Source organism: Hyaena hyaena, unplaced genomic scaffold, assembly GCF_003009895.1.
Source record: "Hyaena hyaena isolate Hyena2069 unplaced genomic scaffold, ASM300989v1 scaffold_222, whole genome shotgun sequence".
In the NCBI taxonomy this organism is placed as follows: Eukaryota; Metazoa; Chordata; class Mammalia; order Carnivora; family Hyaenidae; genus Hyaena; species Hyaena hyaena.
The window spans coordinates 1110606-1135584 of record NW_024080855.1 but is presented as its reverse complement, the minus strand read 5'-3'; the positions used below and the strand labels follow the sequence as shown (position 1 = coordinate 1135584).

Sequence of the window (24979 nt, the reverse complement as noted above, 5' to 3'; positions counted from 1 at the left end):
TTTTTTTAATATTTTTATTTATTTCTAGGAGAGAGAGAGACAGCATGAGCAGGGAATGGTCAGAGAGAGAGGGAGACATAGACTCTGAAATAGGCTCCAGGCTCTGAGCTGGCTGTCAGCACAGAGCCCGATGCGGGGCTCTAACCCACGAACCACGAGATCATGACCCAAGCGAAAGTCAGACGCTTAACCGACTAAGCCACCCAGGCGCCCCAAATCCTGAGTGTTTGAAAAGTGGGGGATTTTTTCCCCTTCCCTCTGCCCCAGATGTATTTACATGCTCCTTCCTTTCAGCAGAGTTTCCTTATCCATTGATAATTTTGTCCTAATCTTTTCCAATGCTGTCTGTTTGCCCAGGTTGTTTTTCTACCGGCTAGATTCTTCTCCTGAGAATGAAGGTAAGGACTGTGCTCTTTCAAGATCTCTCCTTCTCACCCCACTCCGTCTCCTTATTCTGAAATAATTAGCTTATTTCTCAAACATCTACTGAGAACCCATTAGATCTGTCCTTCAGCAAGTAATAAGACTTCTTTTTCATCTTTGTGTTTCTTTACCATCACTGTCCTTTCCATCTAGTTGGGGAGATGTCAAGGGGGCATGTTGAGCACATTTTCCTAAGTGCTAAAGAGACGGGAGGGAGGGTACCCAGGAGGAGTGGCCAGGCATGTCTGGAGGAGGGGGAGCAGCCTTCAGAGAAGAAGTGTTGCTTGATGTAGGGGCAAACAGTTCAGAAACTTTCTAAACTGTCTTCCTGATAGAACACAGCACCGGCAAGAATCGAGAGAAGTCAAACAGCCAGTACGTTGTTTGAGATGGACAGGCTGTAAGAGAAGGAGCTCATGATGATGGTCTCCCTTCTCAGAGAACAAAGAGGCCATGAGGCACAACACCCCCATCTCTACCCACTGGTATTTCTTACCGTGGCGTCTCAACTTCCCATGCCCAATAAAACTGTTGACTCCCAATTTCCTTTGGAGCCAATTTCCTGCTTCCCTCCTACTGCATTTCAGGCCTCCATCCCTTTTCACCTGGATGGTTATGCAAGTCTCCTCACTGCTTCCAGCCTTTGGCACCTCACATCTATCCTCTACCCAGCCAAAGGACCCACTTATCTGGTTATACAAAACAAACACTTGGGTAGATCCCATGGCCCCAAGGCAAAGTTCAAATTCCTTCACACAGTACAGATGGTTCATGATACCTCTGTCTATCTTCCCTGCCTTGATGCTGCCAGGGACACAGACAAACACTGTGAAATACTGGCCATGGGCTCACAGGGGGAGGTGTCCACAGGCTGGGATGCAGCCCTTGGCCACACCAAACTACAAGAAGGGGTGGGTGGGTGGGGGCATAAGAAGATTTTGCTGAGCAATGCTCTACTCTGCCATTTTCCCTTTTCCATTCTCTGTGCAGCTTTCTACTACTGCAAGGGGAACAGATGGGAGCCATTGCACAATTCTATAGAATACTTCTAACCAATCGCAAAATTAAGAAAGAAGAAAATCCTTAGAAGTTGTCACTGTATGGCTTCATTTTATGGTGGACACTAAATGTTGAAATAAATTCAGTGAATCTACTTGTAATTATTGTCTGAGTAATCTGTTTTATGGCCCAAGTTACAGACAGTATATTTCTATAGTCCTAAACTAGCAAAATGAACTTAGAGCCAATTATAAACATTTCCATATCCCTAATGTGATGATTTTAGATCTGTAAAAGACTGAAAATAACTCCTGCGTCCTTGTCTCTACTTGGTGAGACTTTGAGACCTGTTTTCTCTTTTGCGTTCTAGAAAAACACTCCGCTCAGTTTTTAAGGACAATTTCAGCTTTCCTGTCCTTTACAGCAAAGGACAAAAATAGTAATTATTGTACAATCATTAGAATAAGCACAATCTGGACAGGAATCTGTTCAACACTGTGTCCTCATTTTGTGGCACAAAGCAGACATTCAAGAACCATTTTTGATAGGTTCTGCCTCACCTTTTCTGTTCACAGGTCGGTGGCAGTGTCAGCTGGGTGAGCCTCTAAGTTCTCATAAGACTGCCGTTTTGATCATTAGTGCTTCTGGCCCTGCTTTTAATCAGCAGCACTGGCCCCAGGTCCTTGCCAGAAAACAGGCCTTTTAACAGTCTCCTTCTCACCTTTTATTGAAGGCTCTTAACAGAAATATTGAAGGACAAGTGTTTAAAAGATCAGTGGTCAATGCATTCCTCACTGTGACCTTTCCCTGGATTGAAAGCTCTGAAGTCTTTCCCTAGAACAATATACTTAGAGAAATAACACAGAAAATGGTGTGTACAATTTCAGAGGCCTGCATACTCGCTGAAGCACATATTGACCCTAGAGAATCCGGCCCATCATAACAAACAGGCTTCAATTTTGTCAATTCTAATAGATTGGTAGTGATGGCCAAGGGCACTTGTTTGGAAAATCAGGCCATTTTGGCCTTAGCAGAAAAGAGTGCGATGACCTAATTGCACATACTATGTACCCAGGAGGACAGGGCCAGGCCCGGTAATGAGCTAGGTTTGTGGCATCCTTTTTCTGGCAACTAGGGCACACTGTCAACAAGCTGTGTATGTTGTTCATATGTTTTCCCATTTCTCCAGCAAACTGCTGCCACTGAGTTGGATTTAGGCATTTGTGCCCTCATCTCGTATTGAGGAAAAAAAATTAAAGTTTCCTGGGAGACCTGCTTACATGTAACCTTTTGTTGTCAGAATGTCATAAAAAATACTGGCCACCACATGTCAGATCAGTCCTTGTCAAACCGAGGTATCAGGAAAATCTTTGCTTCAGTGGGGAATGCTATGCTTTCATGACAGTGAATATGTATGAATGATATAATCTACAGCTCCTTTTCACTTCAGCTGTGAGGAATATTAGCTTGATGGCAGTAATCATCCAGGGACCAAATTCACCCTACAATAATATTCATTTTTTGTGGATCTATTGACAGATATATCTCTCTCCACTGATCTACTTTTTTTTTTAATACTTATTTTTGAGAGCAAGAGATCACGAGTGGGAGAAGGCCAGAGAAAGAGAGGGAGACTCAGAATCGGAAGGAGGCTCCAGGCTCTGAGCTGTCAGCACACAGCCCGACGCAGGGCTCGAACCCACGAGCTGTGGGATCATGACCTGAGCTGAAGTCAGAAGCTTAACCGACTAAGCCACCCAGGCACCCCTCCCCTGATCTATTCTTATAGGCCATTTCAAATCATTGGTAGAACAAAGCAGGATATTTAAAAACAATAAGAAAAATAGCTCTACTCTTTTAGCTTCAGACCATTGATTTTACAGCTTTAAGACCAAAGGCTAACAAACACAGCCATTAACAGATTATTTTATCCATCTAAGTAACTGGTATACAGTTGGGGTCTTCAGTTTGACTCCTATTCCCTCCCTCCAGTTTGACTAAACTAACTTCCTTTTCCTATAGACAGATTCTAGTGTGAAGCCCCGACAAGTTATTTCTTTCTTTGTAATGCAAGTGCTTGACTTAAGCTTTAATTGCCAAGGCATCCACCTCAAAGAAGGATCCACTTCAAAGACGGTGATCTCCAATAAACACATGGTCAGCCCCAGGCCAAGACAGAGCCAGGCTACTTCACCCAACTGAGCCTCCTGTGTTTTAGAGAGCTTGATTTCAATAACTGACCATTTGGGCCGCTTGCCTTTTCTCTTCTCACCCTTTTAAAAGTTCACCAATAAAGAGTGAGCCTGTGAAGCCCTGGGCCCCTACTCTCTACTCCAATAAAAGCAGAACCTCTCGCATGTGCATGTTCTCCCTCTATCTGTGACCACATTGTGTGGCCCCGGATGCGCCGTGTAATCTCCAACTCTTGCAAGTCAGAAACGTATTTTCGCAAAGGTTCTTGAAGATTGTTGCTAAAGGGCATCTTGCATTCATGCTAAGAACCACAAGCGTCGATCCAATGACAACACTGGTCATGGATAGGCTGACACTGCCACTAAAACCATTGATGTAGTCAGCAGGATTGCATGGTTGCTCTTGCAATTAACTGAGGGGAATGCCCATTACCTGTAGTTTGCTTACTGGCCACCTAACTCAGGGAACTAGACACCTGGGAACTGAGCATGTTTGCTGGGGGTCTGTGGCACTGCTATGTGCTCTTATGCATTGCATCCCCCATATGCTGCCTGCAGTCACCAACCCAAAGAGTCCTGATACAGTTATGAACAGTCTTTGCAGAGTGATGTGATCAAGGTCATATGGTCTAAGGAGACACTAATTATAAAGTCCTTGAGGCGCCTGGGTGGCTCAGTGGGTTAAGCATCTGACTCTTGATTTCATCTTAGGTCAAGATCTCGGGGTTGTAGAAATGAGCCCCTCATTGGGCTCTGTGTTGAGCCTGGAGCCTGCTTGGAATTCTCTCTCTCTCCCTCTGCCCTTCTCTCTCGCTCTCTAAAAAAAAATTTTTTAAGTCCTTAATTAACATAGGAAAAGTTCTCCCACACCTTAAGACTAAGGAGGGTAGATTAGATAGCAAGGATATCACTGCAATAAAAAACCAGTGATGCCGCCAGAGGGAGAAAACAACAGAGGCCATGGTTTGTGTCACCACTTCACTCACTACTGTCAATCTTCATCCCTTGACCCAATTATGGGTCCCATTACTGGCATTCTGAGTTTAATAAAAATTAGTGGAAAAATACAAATGTCCTGAAAATCTGGTGCCAGCACCTGCTAAGAACCCTGAGGGGGTAGAGCAGCCCTTCAGTAAAGGCAGAAGCCCTGGGGAGGTTTCCTGGGTGTCATTCCATGCCAGGCATGGGGACAGGCTAAGACTCTGTTAAGCTCTAGAGGCCCAGGGGCTTTCTCATGCTAGTGGAGGCAGAAGCAGAGCCCAATCCCAGAAGGGGTCTCATGGGATCCTGGGAGGAAAAAGCAGGTACCTGTGAAGAGGCCTCACTGTGATGTCACCCAAAATTTTCCAGTAACAACGCCCAAGGTTAAGGTAGCAATAACAACAAAAAAAATTGAGACATAAATAGAAACTGAAATTAATCTATGCCCTAACTGAAATTCAACCCTATCTCAAAGATTTTATATCACAGGAAGGAGAAAGGGGAACTAATTGGCTCCTGTAGATTTCCTTCTTTATTTGAAAGGGGTCTGGATTCTTATTCACAACTGCCAAGATGGGTCAACTGGGAGCTACCTCCAAAGTCTCTGAGATCTATATCTTTCCTAAAGATCCACCCAAGGTATATACTCTTCCTTCCGTCACAGGGATCATGGCTAAGGCTCACAATAAATGGAAAATAGTAAGATGAGGCCCATCTCCTGCTGGGCAAAATTGGCATAATCCAGTGGGCTTATCATCATTTCCATGAACCTAGTGACCCAATGACCACATCTTCATTTCCAAGCCAGAAGAGGCTCCATTTGACCCCGAGTCCAGAGAAGAATTCTTTATAGGGCACTTGCTCTAGCTCCATGCCGGGGCTGCCCGAAACCACCCAACAAGCCTACGAGAAAACCTGCACTCTATTTTTGCTCCTTGAAGATGTAAATCTTACCAAGCCTCTGAAGTGGAAATACACCAGGAGCTCTCTAAAACAATGTCCACACTGGTCTAAGAGGGAGGGAGGAAGGAAAGGAAGAAAGAAAAAAAAGGCTTTTATTGCTTTATCTGCAAATAAAGACTCTCTCGCCCAGGCTTCTGCTTGTAACCTCCTTCAGATTCCTTCCAGGAACAAATACAAATCATAAAGGTCTTCTCTAAAATTGTTTAAAATAAAAGATGTTAGCCACCTGACCAGGTAAGCTTAACTGATGCCATCTGCCAGAAAAGCGGTTTGAAGCCAACTGTTCTTTTTATAAACTACAAGTTTTGCACAATTGTACCCATCTCATGGCTAAAAATTCAAATACCTTAACTATAAGGTCTCTGTATGTATCTTGTATGTATGTATGTTCATGTGTTGTAGGTACGTGGTATTTTTCTACCTCTGAATGATATTGCCAAACAACTTGTAAAAGAGCTCTATTTAATTGTCGTAAAGAAGATTAAGGGCTTATATAAATTGAGTATTCATAAAAATTCTCAAAATAACAATCCAGTGAATTTCAGATTCATGTGATCTGGGAATACATTCAGCAAAAAAGATTATTTAAGTTTGCTGGTTTGATTAAAACAGACATGTCTTCAAAATTATCAGCATTAACTATAATGCAGATAAGTAACTATCTGGGTTTACTAGTTGACAATGTTATCTCTGTTGCAAAATGCAAAAAATGTCAGTAAAAACTAACTTTGAACAATGGTTGACTGTGTTTAAGGTCTCAGAGTTTTTGTGCATAATTTAAACGTAATTGTTAAGAATAAGCAAATTGAATAGATGTAAATAAGATAAAAAGTTTACCCCAGCACTTTTAAAGCAGTTTTTCCAAAATCCTTTTGGCAATCTGAAACCTTAATGTTTTGCGAAGTTAAATGGTAAGTTTAATTCATTGAATATCTAGGTCATTTCTAAATAAGATAGTATAATAAACATTAATTACTACACATAGGTTTTCTACTTTTGGCTTCCCTATTACAGAGCAACTAAAGATAAAATTTGGGTCTGTTAGTAAACACATTTTATGCTTTATTGAAAGATGATGATTTTTAGAAATATGTGCGCTTTTTAATAGTACAAAGTATTTCTTAGTTTGCCCATTCACAGAACACCAATGTAAAAGACAGTTCACAATTTCTGCTTCCTAAGACTTCAGAATTCTAATTAATATATGTGGCTAACTAAAAATCATACGGGAAACTTCTCTGTATGCAAGAAAAGCTAGGTGTGTGCTTTTGGTAAAAGAAGGTATGAGCAATGGAAATGCATTTTTGTTGAGGGGAAAAGTAATAGTGTTCTTAAGTGAGTCTGGGAAGGAGGGAAAACAGGATAAAATTTGAATGTAAACAAGAAAGTTGTTGGTTTAGGAAAAAGGAATCTTTGAGAAGGAATTTTATGTGTTGTCAGGACTGGCTAAGATTGGAATAAATTTAAGTAAATGGGTTTTAATATTGAAAGTATATTGGTGCAAAATTGGAATTTGGTGCAAATTTAAAATTAGATTTTTCTCTCTGTTAAAAGGACAAAGTATTCTTTAACTATAATTAGTCTGCACTTGATAAGAGATGTAAAAGGTTTTTTTAATCTTTAAATTATCTGCCTAGAAAACAAGGATTCGGTGTTTTATCAAAAAATTTCCTGTGTTTAATCAGGTCTTTGATTACCCCAATCTTCTTGATATTAAAAGACCTAAGTTTTGCTTAGAACTCTGTAACCATCTTTATTTGCCTGTGAAGTCTTTGTCACTTTGTTTAAACAGATAACTAGTGTTTCATGGTGACCTACAATTCTCTTTGACTAAGTGTTTTGAAACCTTTTTGAGATTTTGACAAACTCCCCCAAATTCTAAATGCATTCTTTGCATTTAGGGGACTTTGGAACAGTCCAGAGGGTTCCTGGAACATCTCAAAAGATTTGTTAAACTAATTAGGCTTGTTTTGTTTGATAAATTACATGGGAAGCATCATCAAACAGATGATACCAAGCCTTGTCAGGTTACATTCATGTGGATATATGTTATTAAAATGTTCTAGGGATTATATGAAACTCCTAGCAACTTAATATGTCTTTGGATGTTACCACTTGTAATTAGTTATCTTAAAATGGTGTATGCCACAAATGAAAACTCCAATTAAAAAATGGGCAGAAGATAGGAACAAACATTTCTCCAAAGAAGATTCCAGATGGCCCAGAGACATATGAAAAGATGCTCAACATCACTCAGTATCAGGGAAATGAAAATCAGAACTACCATGAGATACCACCTCACAGCTGTTAGAGTGGCTAAAATCAACAACACAAGAAACAACAGTTGTTACTGAGGATGTGGAGAAAAGGAAAGCCTGCTGCACTGTTGGTGGGAACGCAAACTGGTGCAGCCACTCTGGAGAACAGTATGGAAGTTCCTCAAAAAGTCAAAAATAGAATTACCCTATGATCTGCTGGGTATTTACCCCAAGAATACAAAAACAATCCAGAGGGATACATGTACCCCCAAGTTCACAGCAGCATTATCTATGCTAGCCAAATTGTGGGAAGAGCCCAGTGTCCACTGACTAACGAATGGGTAAAGAGGTGGTGTATAAATGTACAAGGGAATACTATTCAGCCATGAAAAAGAATGAAATCTTGTCATTTGCAATGTCATGGATGGAGCTAGAGAGTGTAATGCTAAGCGAAATAAGTCAGAGAAAGACAAATACCATATGATTTCATTCATGTGGAATTTAAGAACAAAACAAGTGACCAGAGCGACCAAAAAAAAATATAGAGCACAAAATGATGGTTACCAGAGGGGAGGTGGGCGGGGAGATGGATTAAATAGGCGATGAGGATTAGAAGTGCATGTATGATAAGCACTGAGTGATGTATGGAAGTGTTGAATCACTCTACTGTATACCTGAAACACATAACATTGTATGTTAACTAACTGGAATTGAAATAGAAACATTAAAAATGCTGTATGTCACAAGAATAACCAAACTTCCTTATCAATTGTGTTGTAATGGACTCTGACCTTTAACCATGCCACTTTAGTCTTTTATCATTTACAGACAGTTATTCTTTTACTCGGGTGCTTTTATAGAAGTATTCCTGCAAAATGTTTCCTCTTTAAGGAGATTCATGAAAAAAAAAAAAAAAAGATCTAGAATACAGGTTTCTGATAACTTCAGATCATAAAACTGACATTGGAAAAAATTTCCTAAACTAATGGAAAAATTGAATTCGAGCAGAAGAAGAATCAGTCACATGGTACTGAATAGATAGAGGAGAATGATTATAATTTTTATGCCTTTTTGTTTCAAATAGTGCCAGTTCTTTAATATTTTATTTTCCAGATATAAGAAAAATAAGCTAGCCCTCACAGCAATTTGGTATATTATATCTTTCCAGGCAGAATGGAAACATTTATCTTTTTCTCCTTTCTGATCCTTCCAAAATTCAGAAACTTAGTATTCTTATGTTTATGGCAATATATTTATTTACATAAGTCCAATAAGACTGTTCTCTGTTAAACAGGACAGAATTGGAAAGATTGGTTGCATTACTAAGGCTTTGACTGGAATGTCATATTTGATAGAGACATTCATAAACTCACATATAACCACATAGCTTTAGGACACTAAGTTTGAATTTATGGAGCTAGTATAGCTCTTTTGAAATATTAGCCTGACACCTTGCATACAGGGTTTCAGGGTGCCATTAAGAAGGTTACTTCCTGGGCACATGTTGGTTCAATCAATTAAGCCTCTGACTTCAGCTCAGGTCATGATCTCACAGTTTGGGGTTTTGAGCCCTGAGTCGGGTTCTGTGCTGAAAGCTTGGAGCCTGGAGTCTGATTCGGATTCTTGGTCTCCCTCTCTCTGCCCCTCCCTTGCTCACACGCTCTCTCAAAAACAAACATTAAAAATTTTTTAAAAAGAAGAGTACTTTCTGGCAGGTGCAGGAAACTCAGGATACTTTTAAAATCTCAAAAAGAGAGGAATGAACCCAAACCTATAGGTATTGCAGGCAAGTCTGGTACAAGTTCAATCTAAGATTCCTTATGAAAAGTTCTAGATTATAAATTCTATATGGTCATTCTTGCTGCATTTATGTAAATAATTAGGTCAAGTTTATTGAAACTAGACTGAATTTGCAAACAGGTTAGTCTTACAGTGGGTATCTTTGACATAAATCGGGGTAATTGTAGAGGACAAAAATGCTTTTCAGGAAAAACTAATGTGCACTTGTGGATATTAGATTCCAGGGCTCTTAATTGTCTCAGGTTTTGTTTTCTACCTGTAAATTGGACGGGATGCTCTATGCTTCTAGTTTCCTCTAATATTTGGCTACAACTTTCCAATCCAACATTTCCCATTTTCTCCCACTTGCAACCTGGAATCATTAAGAACTCAAACTGCCCTTTTCTCAAAGCCAAGCAGAATTAAATGGGAGAATGTGACATAAACTTCAGAGAAATTGGCACACCAGTTCTTGTTTGGAGGGTCCATATGCCTGTTGCCGTGTGGGCCACTCAGAACGATCACCAGAGACATGCAAACTGCAAACCAAGAGATTCTATCAGAATGTTACCCATCTGTCCTCCCTCCAATCTGAAGACGCGTTAAGCCTGATATCTGGAAATCCTGGCTGGCTGCTTTCAGAACTCAGAAACTGGGATTTTAATCTACTTCAATCGTTAACTTTTGCTTTTTGTTCCATAGAACTGCCTCTTATTAAAAGCCTGATGCAAGTACTTGTACCATGTAGGCCTATTTTGGGGAGCCTCCTGGAACAGAAGACAACCTTCCACTGAACTGACCTATTCTGAGGATTAAGAGATGGGTTTAGATGAGATACAGAACAATTTACCAACTCAGGACAGGTTCATACCCACCTACATAGAACGCCCCACAATGTTAAAATATTTCATAGTATTCCCCATACCTTTGACCAGATTCCTAGGGCCCCAAGGTCACTGACCTCATTGTGCGACACTTCAAGCTTGGGACAATTGCTACTGAGTGATTTCAGACTATTGCTTATGAAATTATTATAGGATTGGCTAGTATGGTCCTACTTAGATATGTACTTTCTGAGTAATGATATGCCCTACCCCTGACTTTTAGCTTTTTAACTGCCTAGGCATTATAGGGTAGACCAACACAAAACATGCATCTTTGGCCTTTAATTTTATAGATGCTTAAATATACAAAGAACATGACATTTAAAATATATATATATATAAAACCAATGTAAATTTATAGTGGTTTTCAGAGTTTGTTTTTGATAGAAACAAACCTTTGGTTCAAATAACTTCTCCACAACAAGATTCATGGACCTACAAAGATGGCTGCCAACAATCTGTCTTGTAGTCTTCGATCTTTGCCCAGGCCCGACACCTGATATTTGTGTGCCAGGACTCCCATTTCAAAGATATAGGAGACACAAGTGGAAGGAGGAGCAGAATACACAGAAACTCATTTGTAGGTTCTCTTGGAGAAATTTCTGTGGAAGAATCTGAGTACGTATAGCGGTCTTTTTTTTTTTTTTTTTTAAAGTAATCTCTATATCTAATGTGGTGCTTCAATTTATGACCCTGAGATCAAGAGTCACGTACTCTACCGACTGAGTCAGCCAGGTGCCCCTACACTAAGCTTTGCAATACTTTTTTTCTGAATTTCTTATGCCCGGAAAGTCCTATCACTCAAATTCATCAAAACGTTAAAAATGTTTACCGAATTAGGGAAATTGCTTCTCCAGCTCTGGGTATAATGATAGGTTAGGTAGGCCTGAGTGTGATGTTTCTACCTACAGAGTCAGCATGGTAAGGGCAAGGCAGATGAATCTGGGTTCAGTCCTGGTTGGTCACTTATTCTTAGTGTGACCCTCAGGAAGTTTTGCAAATTCTAAGGCTCCATTGTCTCATACATACAGTAGAGAGAAAAATAGTATCCAACTCCCCGTATCATAGTGCAGATCAAATGTCATATCTTCTGTAACATGCGCATGGTGTGTACTAAATGCTCAGTAAGGATTTCTTCCTTTCACCTTCCCAGCCCCTCAGCACTCCAGCAATACTGATTGACGATGAAAAAGGGGACAGAATTTTCAGATTTAATCACACGCCAAATCACATTTTTGTAGTCAAAAGAAAAGCGACCACAGAATATAAGCAAATGAACAAGCCATGAGTTCTGAACACAGAATTAAAAGGACTGTGTGTGCAGAAAATTTGATCTGAAAATATGTTGCATCTAATCCATGACATCCTTTCCTAGCTTCTCATCCTCACCCCCCATACGCAGTATGGTCAAGAGGGTGAACAAACATAGCAACGTAGGGCAGGAGTTGTGCCTTTTGTTCCTTGATGTATCGCAAGTATGTAGGCCAGGACCCTCTATGGATTAATGATGCTTAATAAATATTTGATACATGGAATGGAGAAAGAAAGTGAGAAGAAAGTATAATAAAGTGAGAAAGAGAACACACATTCTAGGCCTGAATACTCTGTTTTCCCTGGAGTTTAGGGACAAAAATAATGATTTCTAACAAGCCACAGAAGAAAATCTTTAAAGGTGGTTGATCTTATTCACTTTCTTCAAATACATTCAAAAGACATCCATAAACTGCTTCTGCACTCCCAGTCTAACAGAGGTGACAGATCAAGCCATGAGTGGCCTTGCTGAAACTGTTCTTTCTTCAGTTAGAGGACTCTCTTGCTCTCCTGACCCAGCCTGGACTTAAATAATAAGGTGAAGTGTTTGATGCCTAAGACAAAGTAGTTCATCTGCACTATAAACCTCGGTGCTCAGGTGAAATGGTTTGTTAGTGCTCAATATTCATTCTGCTGATTGGTGACAGAATCTAGTTTTCCCTTGAACAATATGAACTTGAACTGCATGAATCCACTAATACACGGGTCCATCTATATGCAGATATTTTTGAATAATCACACTGGAATTTTTTGGTGAGATCTGTGACAATTTGAAAAACTTGCAAATGAGCAGCATAGCTTAGAAATATTGACAAAGATTGGGACAAGGTATTCATAATGCATAAAATATATGTAGATAGCAGTCTAGTTATTGCCATAAAATATAGACAAATCTATTGTAAGAAGTTAGAATTTATCAGAACTTATGCACACAAGCACACACTGTATGTGGTACCATTTGCAGTCAAGAGAAATGTAAACAAACATAAAAATACAGTAGTAAATAAGTGCTAGAATTAACGATAGTCCAAAGTATATGACTACAGTGATTTTGTAGCTCATTGCTTTTGTGAGCTCAGTGTTGGGAGTGTCTGGTTAAGATTCTCCATGATGCTAGTCATGTCCATGTAGGCAGTTGGTCTGGCCAGTCAATTAAGGTTCACGGTAAAAAGTGCTGTCTCCTGGTTCTCACATATTTTTCAAAAACCTTGAATAACACCACTGGACGCATACAAGGTGTTGGTCATGATGCGAGAAGTGCTCCCAAGAAGCCCAGAAAAGTCCTGACCTTACAAGAAAAACTTGAGGTGCTTGGTAAGTACCATAGATTGAAGACTACAGCTATGGTTGCCAATCAGTTCAAGATAAATGAGTCCAGTGTAAGGACCATTTTAAGAAAAGACATTCATGGGGCACCTGGGTGGCTCAGTTGGTTGGGTGGCTGATTTCGATTTTGGCACAGGTCACGATCTCACGGTTTGTGAGATTAATCCCTGCGTTTGGGTCCATCCTGACAGCATGGAGCCTGCTTGGGATTCTCTCTTCTCCCTCTCTCTTTGCCTCTCCCCTGAAAGCTCTCTCTTTCTCTCAAAATAAATTAACTTAAAAAAGAAAAGAAATTCATGAAGCTATTGTAGTTAGAGCAGCAGGAGTGAAACCTTGCACTTTTTGTGAAGTATCTTTTTGACTGGAAAATGCAGCTTTTATGTGGATTGAAGATTGCTATAGGGAAGGCATACATATAGACTCCAGCACGATTTGAGAAAAAGTGAAGTTCTTACATGACAACTTAAAGCGAAAGGAAAGTGGAGGATGTAAGGCTGGAAAATTTAATGCCAGCAATGGACAGTTTGATAATTTTACTTATTTATTAATTTTTTTTAAAATTTCTGAGAGAGAGGAGAGAGAGAGAGAGAGAGAGAGAGAGAGAGAGAATGTGTGAACAGGGGAGGGGCAGAGAGAGAGTGAGACACAGATTCTGAGGCAGGCTCCAGGCTCTGAGCTAGCTGCCAGCACAGAGGGGCTGGAACCCATGAACCCTGAGATCATGACCTGAACCAAAGTCGGATGCTTAACTGACGGAGCCACCCAGGTGCCCCCAGTTTGATAATTTAGGAAAGGATCTGGCTTAAAAAATGTCAAGACAACAGGAGAAGCAGATTCTGAAAACCAAGAGGGGGCAGATGAATTCCCAGATGCCATGAAGAAAATCATTGAGAAGAAAGGATATCTGCTTAAATAGGTTTTCAAGGCAGACAAAAGTACTCTATTCTAAAAGAAAACTGCCACAAAAACATTTATTAGTAAGGAAGAGAAGGAAGCACCAGTTTTAAGGCAGCAAAGGATAGGCAAACTCTGTTTTGTGCAAATACAGTTGGGTTTATAATCAGTACTGCCTCTATCTATAAAGTTGCTAAGTTTTCAGCCTCGAAGGGAAAAGATAAATACCACCTATCAGAGTTGTGGTTGTATGGCAAGGAGGCCTGGGTGATGACAACCCTTTTTCTGAAGTGGTTCCATCAGTGATTTTTTCTGAAGTCAGGAAGTACTTTGTCAGTAAGAAACCACCTTTTCAAGGTCTTGTCATCTTGGACAATGCACTTGCCCACCCAGAGCCCCATGAATTTGACACTGAAGGGGTCCAAGTGGTCTACCTGTCCAGAAACACAAGGTCTCTAATTTGGCCTCTTGATCAGTGTTAAGGACCTTAAAGGCTCATTACACACAGCACCACATGGAAAGGATTGTCAGTGTCCTAGAAGAGAATCCACACCAGACATCATCAAAGTCTGGAAGGATTACACCATCGAAGATGCCATTGTTGTTACAGGAAAAGCCATGGAAGCCATCTAGCCTGAAACGGTGAATTCCTGCTGGGAAAACTGTGTCTAGTGGTTGGACATGACTTCACAGGATTTATGATGGAGCCAATCAAAGAAATCTTGAAATAGATTGTGGATGTGGCAAAAAGGGAAGGGGGTATAGGGCTTCAAGGTCTGGATCTTGGAGAAATTCCAGAATTAACAGACACCACACCAGATGAATTAAGAGGACGACTTGATGGACATGAGTTGTCTTGATGAACAAACTGACATTAGATAATCTGGCAGAATCCCGATTATTCAAGACTGCTTTTGACTTCCTTTATAACACGGACCCTTCTATGATATGGTCACTGAAACCAAAGCAAATGCAGGAAGGAGGATTGGTTTTCTACAGAAAGCTTTTTAGAGAAGTGAAAAAGGAAAAAAAGACAATTATGGAATATATATTTCTGTAAAGTTGCACCTGGTTCTTCTGCCTGTCTTTCTACCTCTCTCTGCACCTCTCTCCCCCATCAACCCCTCCTCCTCAGTCTATGCAACAGGAAGATAATGAGGATAAAGACCTTTATGATGATCCACTTCCATTTAATGAATAGTAAGTAATCATTATGCTGTACAGTTAATAAACATCTGTTGTGTCTTCGGGTGAAAATATAATAAGTATATGGAAAGAACTATGCGAAGCATTTTCTGTCGTCATCATTATCATCACTGCTTAAGTATTCATCATGTAGAATATCACATACAAGATTTATATGGAAGTGGGTAGCTTATCCTTTCACAGGCATAGGGTGAGCGGTATTTAACATAAAATTAATAATGTGTTAGTTTTCTTACTGTGTTATAACTTTGCTTTCAAAGAATTACCACACAATATGCCTGACTGCCATCTTTCTCTCTCCCTCTCTCCATACCCTGGTCCCCTCCCCACTTTCCTACACATGAAGAAACTATGTATCAGCCTTTTATCACAACCTGTACATTTTTTTTTTTTTATTTCTAGGAGAGAGAGAGAGAGAGACAGCGTGAGCAGGGGAGGGTCAGAGAGAGAGGGAGTCACAGACTGAAACAGGCTCCAGGCTCTGAGCTGGCAGTCAGCACAGAGCCCAACGCGGGGCTCGAACCCACAAACCGCGAGACCATGACCTAAGCGAAAGTCGGACGCTTAACCGACTACGCCACCCAGGCGCCCCACAACCTGTACATTTTTTTAATGTAACAATGTTTTCACTGCTGTACTATGAATATGACTGTAATACTGTACACAGGAAGATTTTATAATAATTTGTTCATTAGTGTATAGATTAGACTACCATGAAGCACTTGTATTGATTATAATAGGTTACATTGTTTCTTCATTATCAATGAATTCATCATTATATCTATAAATAAAAATGATTTCCTTCACATTATCTTTTCACTTTCAATGTCTAGTGTTAGTAACACAGAGCTACAGTGTGTTGTATAATAGAAAGCAAAATTGATTAGGTACTAACAAATATTTGTCTTTTAAACAGAGGATGTAAACTTATGGTATCAGTAAATACAGGATAGTACTGTATATATATATATATGTATGTTCTTCCCTATGAATATATATATACAGTAGTTTATGTATATTTATATATTTTTTTAAAATATACTTAAAAATATATTTACAGTAGTTTATTGTACACTTGATCTTAGCCAAAAGGCCGAGAAGTGATACAGTAGTTTATTGTAAATAGAATATATAATGCATATACAAGAATATGTGTTAATAGACTGTTTCTGTTATTGGTAAGTCATCTAGTAAGCAGTAGGCTGTTAGGTTTTTTTGGGAGTCAACAGTTATATGCACATTTTCCACTGTGCAAGGGTTTGGTGCTCCTAACCCCCACATTGTTCAAGGCTCAACTGTACAAATAAATCCACTCACAACATAATGTGCTATACTAGAAAGCGGGGTCAATAGAAGAGTCAACTGAAAATATTCTGCTGGATCAGTTAATGATCGTTTGCTTTACACACACACACACACACACACAAGGTAGCATGTAAGATCAGTGTAATCACCCTCTTTAAGTATAATCTGGACACTGGTAGATATACTTGCATGCCACCAGTTAGACTGCTCACTTTTGGCAGTAAAATCACAGTCATTTTGTTGTTTTTTTGTTGGCTAGCATCAGATAAGCGGTGGAAATCGGGTAACCAGAAGCAGTGATGCTCTGGATTTTGACAGAGGTGATGGAAACAACAGGAGGGACAGGGAAGGGCAGTTGACAGGTGATACCCTAGGGTTTTTCGGATCTTGGGTTGGGTTCCCTGGAGACAGACTCTGAGCTGGGGATTTGAGAGAGGGAGGGTCCGTGATGAGGAGGGAGGTTGTACTGGGGAAAGCTACCACTAAAGTAGCGAGGGAGGAAGGACTGGGTGAAGGAAAATGCTGAACTTGGGAGCCAGGATGGCCCTTCAGAATTATCCCAAATTAAGGAAAGGGGGCTGAGCCTTTGTATCCCCCTCGCTGACTAGTCATTGCATGTGGACTGCCCCTGAGAGTGTGGCAGCTCCTTTGAACAAAAGGCAATTCCCCAGAAGCCATGTGTCTGAGAGGCATCAATGCCAACACTCCCAGCAGGGGCTGGAATGAATACCTAAAGGGGTATCTGGATGGCCCATCACAGCCTCCATTAAAACTGGCAAGTTTAAAAAACAATATATTTAAGGAAGAGTAACTGACATATAATTTGCACATACAGGACACCTAATAAAAATTTTTGAATAAAGGTGGCTGTTATGAAGGAAGAATGATAAGCAAAGGATTTAAACTTCATCAGAAGGGATTTCAGTGAGGCTACAGAATTATACAGACCCATGGAGAAACCAGAAAACTTCAGCTCTCATACTGTACTGTGACTGTCATGTGATTAAATCATTAAAATTATTCAGATTCTGGATTATTTAGCCTTGGGGGAAAAGTAGAAGGTAAAGTTCCAAAAGGGGCTCTGATTTGGGGGATCAAGGTTCAAGCAAGACCCCCTCCTCCCACTATAAAATAGCCATTATTCCACTACATGAGTTTGATAGGAAATTTCACATCTTTAAAAGAGTCATTTGTGAAGCAGGAGAGTGAAGTGAAAAGCATCATTGATTGAATCTTTCCAAAATTAATGACTCTCTCCACTTGGAGCCCTTTCAACTAACATAATCATCATCAAAGGTTCTTTTTGAAGGTCATTTCTGAGCACAATACATTCTGCTCAACGTAATGATCTACCACCTTCCCTGAGTGTGAGGACCTGCTCACCTTGCAGCTAGCAATTTAATCACAAAGACATTTCCCCAACATTATGCATTCCTGTCTTAGATGATGCCTCTCACTTTCTTCAACATCCACATTAAAAACAAAGCATGTAATTAGATGCTTGCACGGAATGGGTTTCATCCAGGACTTACAGGTTATTTCAAAGATGTTTCACCTTCTTTTCTCAGTGGTCTTCAAATGAACGTAGATTCTAACAATCCACAAGCCTATCTGTTGCTGAAGATTTATCCAGTTTAAGACTTAAAAATAGGGGCTCAGTCGGTTAGGTGTCCGACTTCAACTCAGATCATGATCTCACAGCTCATGGGTTCAAACCCTGCATCGGGCTCTGTGCTGACAGCTCAGAGCCTGGAGCTTCCTTTCGATTCTGTGTCTCCCTCTCTGGGTCTCTGCTCTTCTCCCACTCGTGATCTCTCTCAAAAATAAATAAAATATTTAAAAAGACTTAAAAATAATCTACTAAATATCTTTAAGCAATCATGACATGAACAAAAATGCATAAATTCAATGTGCTAACTATAAATTTTTACTATGACTCACCAATCTGTTCCTATGAAGATTAAATCATTTTTATGTAGGTCCCAAAGCTCCTGTCATCTCCATGTATTTGAGAAAGAATCCCAATATTTCAAATAAACTATTTTTTAAAAACCTAAAAATATAAGTGTATTTAGAATTCATTTTTAAATGTAAAATAGCAAGTCTTTTCTTCAAATAAAAAATGCTCTTAATCTTATTATGTAAAATGTATATTTCTAGACATGCCTGTTTAACTCTTCCATTCAAAGTATTTGGGGAAGGAGGGAGACCTGGGTGGCTCAGTCATTTGAGTATCTAACTTCGACTCAGGTCACGATCTAGGGGTTCATGGGTTTGAGCCCCACGTCGACCTCTGTGCTGACAGCTTAGAGCCTGGAGCCTGATTCAGATTCTGTGTCTTCCTATCTCGCTGTCCCACCCCTACTTATGCTCTGTCTCTGTCTCTCAAAAATAAACATTAAAAAAATTAAAAAATTAAAGAACTTTTCAATGTATTTGGGGAAGGATATTCTATCTGCAAGCACAAATATAACTTTTTGGTCACCTCATGAATTATTTTTAGTTTAAAGGACAGTCAGGTCTCTTCCTGGCATTTTTATTCTATGTAAGTGTAATTAAACAAGCTGCTTCTATCTTGCAGGACGGACCCATCAGCCAGGATCACTGGGTGTGCCTGTGTAGGGCATCTAGGACAGGAGACACACGGGCACACACCTGCACACCCACCACATACCCAGGAATCTCCCTTGAAGCCCGAAATTCTACCAACAGTAAATTATATACCTTTAGTTGTAAGATTTGCACTTCTCATAGTCTCCTGTTAAAATATTCCTCAACAGGGTATCATTAAGCTGATGGGGTTAGGCAGAGGCACAGTAATGTGTGTGTTTCCTGTAGTAGAGGGAAGAAGTACAAAATTTTGCCAAGATAGAGGTCTGATTGAATGAATTAATCTTTTCATTTCTCTATGATCTTTCATCACTAACCCCATACCTCCCTGAGACAGCTTTTATAATATATTTAAAGTATGTTCTTTTATTCTACTTTTACACACACACACACACACACAGAAGCTGTGAACGATTTGAGCATGGAGCATGTTTAATTTACATAAATAATACTGTGGTATAAACATCTAATTTCCTCTACTCAACATTGTTTTTAAAGATCTACCCATATTACTGAATATACATCTAAGTTACTGTTTTTTATACTCCATAACATACCATCCTATGCATACATTGGGAAGTTTACAATGATCGTAGCTGTCATGAGCATCAATACACTTTTTCCTTGAGCACCTGAGTGACTAACTGAAGAAATATCCAAGAGTACAATTGCTAGTGTGTATAATTGTTAGATACATACATATTTAATTTCAATAAATTCAGTGAAATTATTTTCCCAAATAGTTGCCTGAGGGTCTCCATTTTTTCTACATCGTCACCAGCATTTGACATTGCATGACTTCTTAATTTTTGTTTTAGGACTATAGATTGGCATTTTATTGATGCCTTAATTAGTATTTTCTTCTTTTTTAATAGTTTTTTAAATTTTATTCTTGAGAGAGAGAGGGAGACACAGAATCCAAACCAGGCTCCAGGCTCTGAGCTCTTAGTACAGAGCCCGACCCCGGGCTGAAACTCATGAACCGCAAGATCATGCCCATAGCCAAAGTTAGACACTTAACTGACTGAGCCACCCAGGCACCCCTTAATTAGTATTTTCTGGATTTTATCCTGTTTGAACATCTCTTAATAATTATTACCCATTTAGGGTGTTCTTACTATGAATTGCCTATTCCAAGATGTTGCCTATTTTTGGTTTTGTTTTTTTTTTCTCACTTTGTAGGAGGAGGGCTAACTTAACTAATCCTACCAAGAATGTTATCCAATTTATCCTTTTTAAAATGTGTTACATAGAATATTTTTTAAGCCTTTAACACTAGGAAAGCTATTTAATTCTCATAGTGAACTTTTTTTTTGTTATGGCTTTCAGCCATTTAACATGTAATCTCAGCTATATTTACCCTGTCAGAGAGCGGACTTGCATTCTTGTGTTTCCTCTGAACCCAATTTATTTCAGTGTTATCAACTTTTTTATGTTTCTTGTCATAACCTAACTCAAAAAAGATGTTTTGAAGGAGTCAGGCATAATTGGATCAATACATTTATTTTTTCAAAATGTGCTGGTTTAATTCTTTTCCTTATTATGACAGAATGTGCTCCCCCTCACTTGGAATTACAATAGGCTATTAGAATTATAAGACTCTGGAGATCATCTGGTTCAAACACACGTTTTAGGTGGGAGATAGAAGATGGCTGAGGTCATCTGAAAGTATAGGTAGAGACAGAAATAAACTGCCTAGCACTGACTATGGTTTGTCATTTAAGTACCAAATTATCTTTAAAAATTATTTTGCATTTTATACTTAATCGAAAAGGTACATATATGGGGACCTGTGATCATGTGTATGTGTATCTATGTGGAAGTGTGTTTATATTCTGTAAACTCAGGAGTTTCTGTCTTTCCCCTTTGGCATTTATCTCTATGTGACTGATATGAGCCTTCTGATCTTGTACCTCTCCCATCTTTTCAAAAGCTTTTTATAAATTTTAAACCTAATCTAGAAGTACAAAATTACAAGCCATGCTTTGGAAGTCAAATTTAAATTTCTCTCTTTGGTAATCTCTGAGATAGTCAGTATATAAAAATATCATCCAACTTACTAATTATTTGGGTGTTGGCTCTGTTTTTAAATCATCCATGAATTACTCCTTTTTTAGATTAAGTATCAGCATCAGAAAGATTCTCACTCAGTTTTAGGATTGGAAGGGAAAGCTGTTGGTTGAGTATGGAGTTTCCAATGATGGAGGCCTGACCTCACATCCTGTGGAACCCCACCCTGCCTGATAGGGCCAGAGCAGACAGGAAACGACATAGCTGGGTAGGCTTCCACTATTTTTTTTTTTTTTTTTTTTTTTTTTTTTTTCCTGTTTAAGAGGTAACTTTTAATGCAATTTTTTTTATCCCCTTTAAAATGGATGATCCTAGGCTCAAAGCTGAGTAGTCTCTCATCATTTTAATAATTGTTTAGGCAAGTCCTATGACAGTTACACCAACAAGTTTCCTCAAACAATCCTCCCCCCCACCCCTGTGTTTTGCTTGTTTATATACCCTTCACCCTTTCCTCTGCTGTCATCACTATGTGTGCTTGTACTTGAAAGTAAAAAGCAATTCCAGATTACAGCAGACTCAATGGACTTGCTCCATAGTATGGCCCCTGCTGAAGAGACAGAAAAGGGGAGAGGCATGAAGAACATCATGGGTTGAGATCAGGCACTACCAGAAGCCCAGCTTGTGTTCCAAAAAGAGGCTCTTAGACATGTTCCCAGCAGATAAGTCTTCACTGGCTTGGAGAACAGGAAGGACTATTTGACAAACACCACCGTGTTTGAATTTCTAGAGGCTACCCAGGCTAAGAAGACATCCCTGCAGTGCTTCACCACACATTCATTGCTGCAGTACTCATTATCCCAGTCCTTACTCACAACAGGAGGGTTCTCACAACCGGACCTCACACAGCGAGGCTGGGGTGAGAGCGTCACAGGAGACCCACTCACCAGTTCAACATCCATTTGAGAGGGAGACTCAACCTCAGGAACTACATCTGTGATCATCTCACAGATTGTCTCAGGGGAGGTTTCCTCCACTGTATGGGCCTCAGGGCTGTTGTTCACAGGCCGCTCAGGACTACTTTCTACAGCTGGCGGGACTAAGGTCGTCTGCATTTTCAGAGTGGGTGGAGGCACAATCTTGATCTGCAGAGGAGGTGGCTGTTGCTGTAAATTGATTCGAACTTTCTGAGGTGGAGGCTGCTGCATGGCCTGAAGTGGGGGAGGCTGTTGCAGAATGGTCACTTGCTGCTGAGTGGGGGGCTGAGGCATCTGTTGCAACGGAGGGGGTTGTAGTCGGGGTGGCAGCAGTTGCATAGAAGCTGCAGCTGCTGCCGCTGCCTGCAACACTGACCGAGTGACGATCTGGGCTTGTTGACTGGGCTGGATAGTGGCTGTACTGGTTTGGCCTAGCTGGATTCCCCGGGAGGTTACCACTGTGGCTGGAATGACGGTAACCATCCCTCCTTGAGACATAGTAATAGAAGAGGGCAACATCTGTTTGGTAATAATCAACTTGGTGATATTGGGCTGACCCCCAGCCCCAGAAGATGCCTGATTTGCTACATAGGAGGAAAGAGTGGAGTTAACCACAATGGAAGGGGATAGGGCAGGGGGCTCTGTTGAGGCTGGTGCTGGAGATGCTGGGTCAACAGTAGCCATAGGAGGCGGAGAAGGAGTCTGTGATGGTGGCACTGGATCCAGTTCTACTGTTTCCACAGTGGCCTGACACTCTTGATTGTCTTTATATGCAGCCAGAGCCTTCAGATACTCTTTCTTGGCAGCTTCAGTTTTCCTCTTATACACCTGCTTTTGTTCCTCTCCAAGACTGTCCCACATGGAGGCCACAATTTTTGAAACCTCCCCGAAAGTGGCATTGGGATTCTGTCCCTTGATGGCAGCCTGTGTATCACGAAAGAATAAAGCATATGCTGAAACTGGTTTCTGAGGTTCATTAGGATCTTTCTTTTTTCTCTTCTTTGGGGCCTTCTGCTTTTTCCCTGTTTCCACCACAACTGTCTTCTGGCTGGGAATTTGCCTCCGGAAATCCTCAACACCATCCTCATGAAGTGAACTAGTAGGTGAAGGGGTGGTTGAAAGACGATCCTCAGGTGACTGGGCAGGTGGCAGGATGGTGCCACCCCCTAAGCTCAAACCAAGTTGAGAACTCAGTTCTGACTGATCAATGGTGGTCAACTGGCTATGCCCCATCAAGCCAGATGTCATGTCTGTCATTGGTACATCAATTGTAACAGGTGGGTTGGCACTATACTGAGTTCCTATAGAATGGTCCAAGTCCATGGTCAAGCCCCCACTCAGGAGCCCCCCGCCCTGCTCCATCAAGCCATGGGTCATGCCCACAGGCATGTCCAATGTCTGGACCCCATATTGGGCTGAAAAGCTGCCATCCTGAGAGGAGGAAGGGTCTGCCAGGTCATCAAAGTGGCCAACCACATCTGAGACAGCCAGTGAGGGATCAGAATCCAAGGAGATAGGTGGGATTTCAAATTCCTCATCTCCCAAGCTTGGTGTATGGAATGTCTCGGCCCCTGACAGGAAGGGGTGCGAGGGCCCTGTGATCGTCAGGTAATTGTCATTTCCTCCGGGAAACTCCATTTTCACACAACGGCTACCACCGTCTCAGTCCCCTCATCGCTCCCACCGCCCCCACCGGACTCGAACTGCCGTCACTTCCGCAAAGTGGCTTCCACTATTTCTGACTTGGGTCAAGTGAATACTACCTCTGGAAATATCAATACTAAGGTTTTTCACTAAGTATTTCCTTCTGTGTTTATCAAGACAAGAAAACGAATAGGTCAAATTCTCCTCTGGCCCTGAAAAACTTGGATGGAAAGCAACAAGCCCATCATGTTCATATGTCTTTGGCCAAAGCAACTCATGTGGCCACAGCTAACTCCAGACGGCTAGAGGAGAATGGTCCTGGAAAGGGGAGACTAGAAATATTTGATGAAGAGCATATCACTGGCTGTCACTCTGAAAGCCTCGCTTTTGGTGGGATGATGATGATAGTAACACCTCTTTGTCCTTATAGAGTATTATTGTGTCTAATCAAGGAGCACCCAGGGCAGGTCTGGAGATGGGAAAGGGTGCTGGGTTTGAACACGGGCTGTAGTGTCTGGGATACAGAAGGCTGGCCCATGAGACTACAATCCAGGAGTAAAACAGAAACCAAGATTTGGGTAGGCCATGCTGTCTAGTCAGCAGTGTGAAAGGAATGGGAGGAGGGAGCAAGACACAATCATTGGACAAATTGGATAAGATCACCACCTAACCCACTTCATCTCTGGTCTTCCACAAATACTTCTTGTTCACTAAGAAGCATGTACAATTATAGGTTTTAAAGATTTAGCAATGAATAGGACAACTGGAGGGAAAATGACAGAAAGGACATCCGAGGCCTGGTGTATATACAGGGAAACAGGTCTGACAGTGTCCAAAGTCAGGTGTGTACACTCTACACATCACTGGGTATTTCACATCTCATTTGATATATGCAGGAACTCAGGTGAGTACTGCTGTTATAGCCATTTTACCAATGTGGTAACAGATCCTCAGGGTAGTAAAGTGACTGGCCCATTGTCACATAATTGATTCAAGTCTTGGTTCTTTGACTCCAAAGAGCCTTTTCACTTTTCTTTTACTCTGATACTGCCATTCCCCACAGAACACAAGTATCAAATTAAAAGTTTCTTGAATTTAGATCTTTACTTTCTACAGTTGGCATTTTGTACCCAAGTCTTATTTATAGCTGGCAATTACAAATTAAAAGAGCTATAGAGAGAATGTTAATTTAACCATAATCTTATTCATTTATTCATTAA

At 40.5% G+C, this 24979-nt stretch overlaps 1 protein-coding gene and 1 pseudogene across 1 annotated transcript; both read right to left on the bottom strand.

Moving 5' to 3' along the window:
- Positions 1-16249: 16249 nt before the first annotated feature.
- On the bottom strand, positions 16250-16321 carry LOC120239094 (annotated as a pseudogene).
- Positions 16322-21458: 5137 nt separating this feature from the next.
- On the bottom strand, positions 21459-23800 carry LOC120239093 (TOX high mobility group box family member 4-like). Its single transcript, XM_039243210.1, has one exon. It carries the CDS (start codon positions 23751-23753, stop codon positions 21894-21896), a length of 1860 nt encoding a protein of 619 aa, XP_039099141.1. The 5' UTR covers positions 23754-23800; the 3' UTR covers positions 21459-21893.
- Between the last annotated feature and the right edge of the window lie 1179 nt (positions 23801-24979).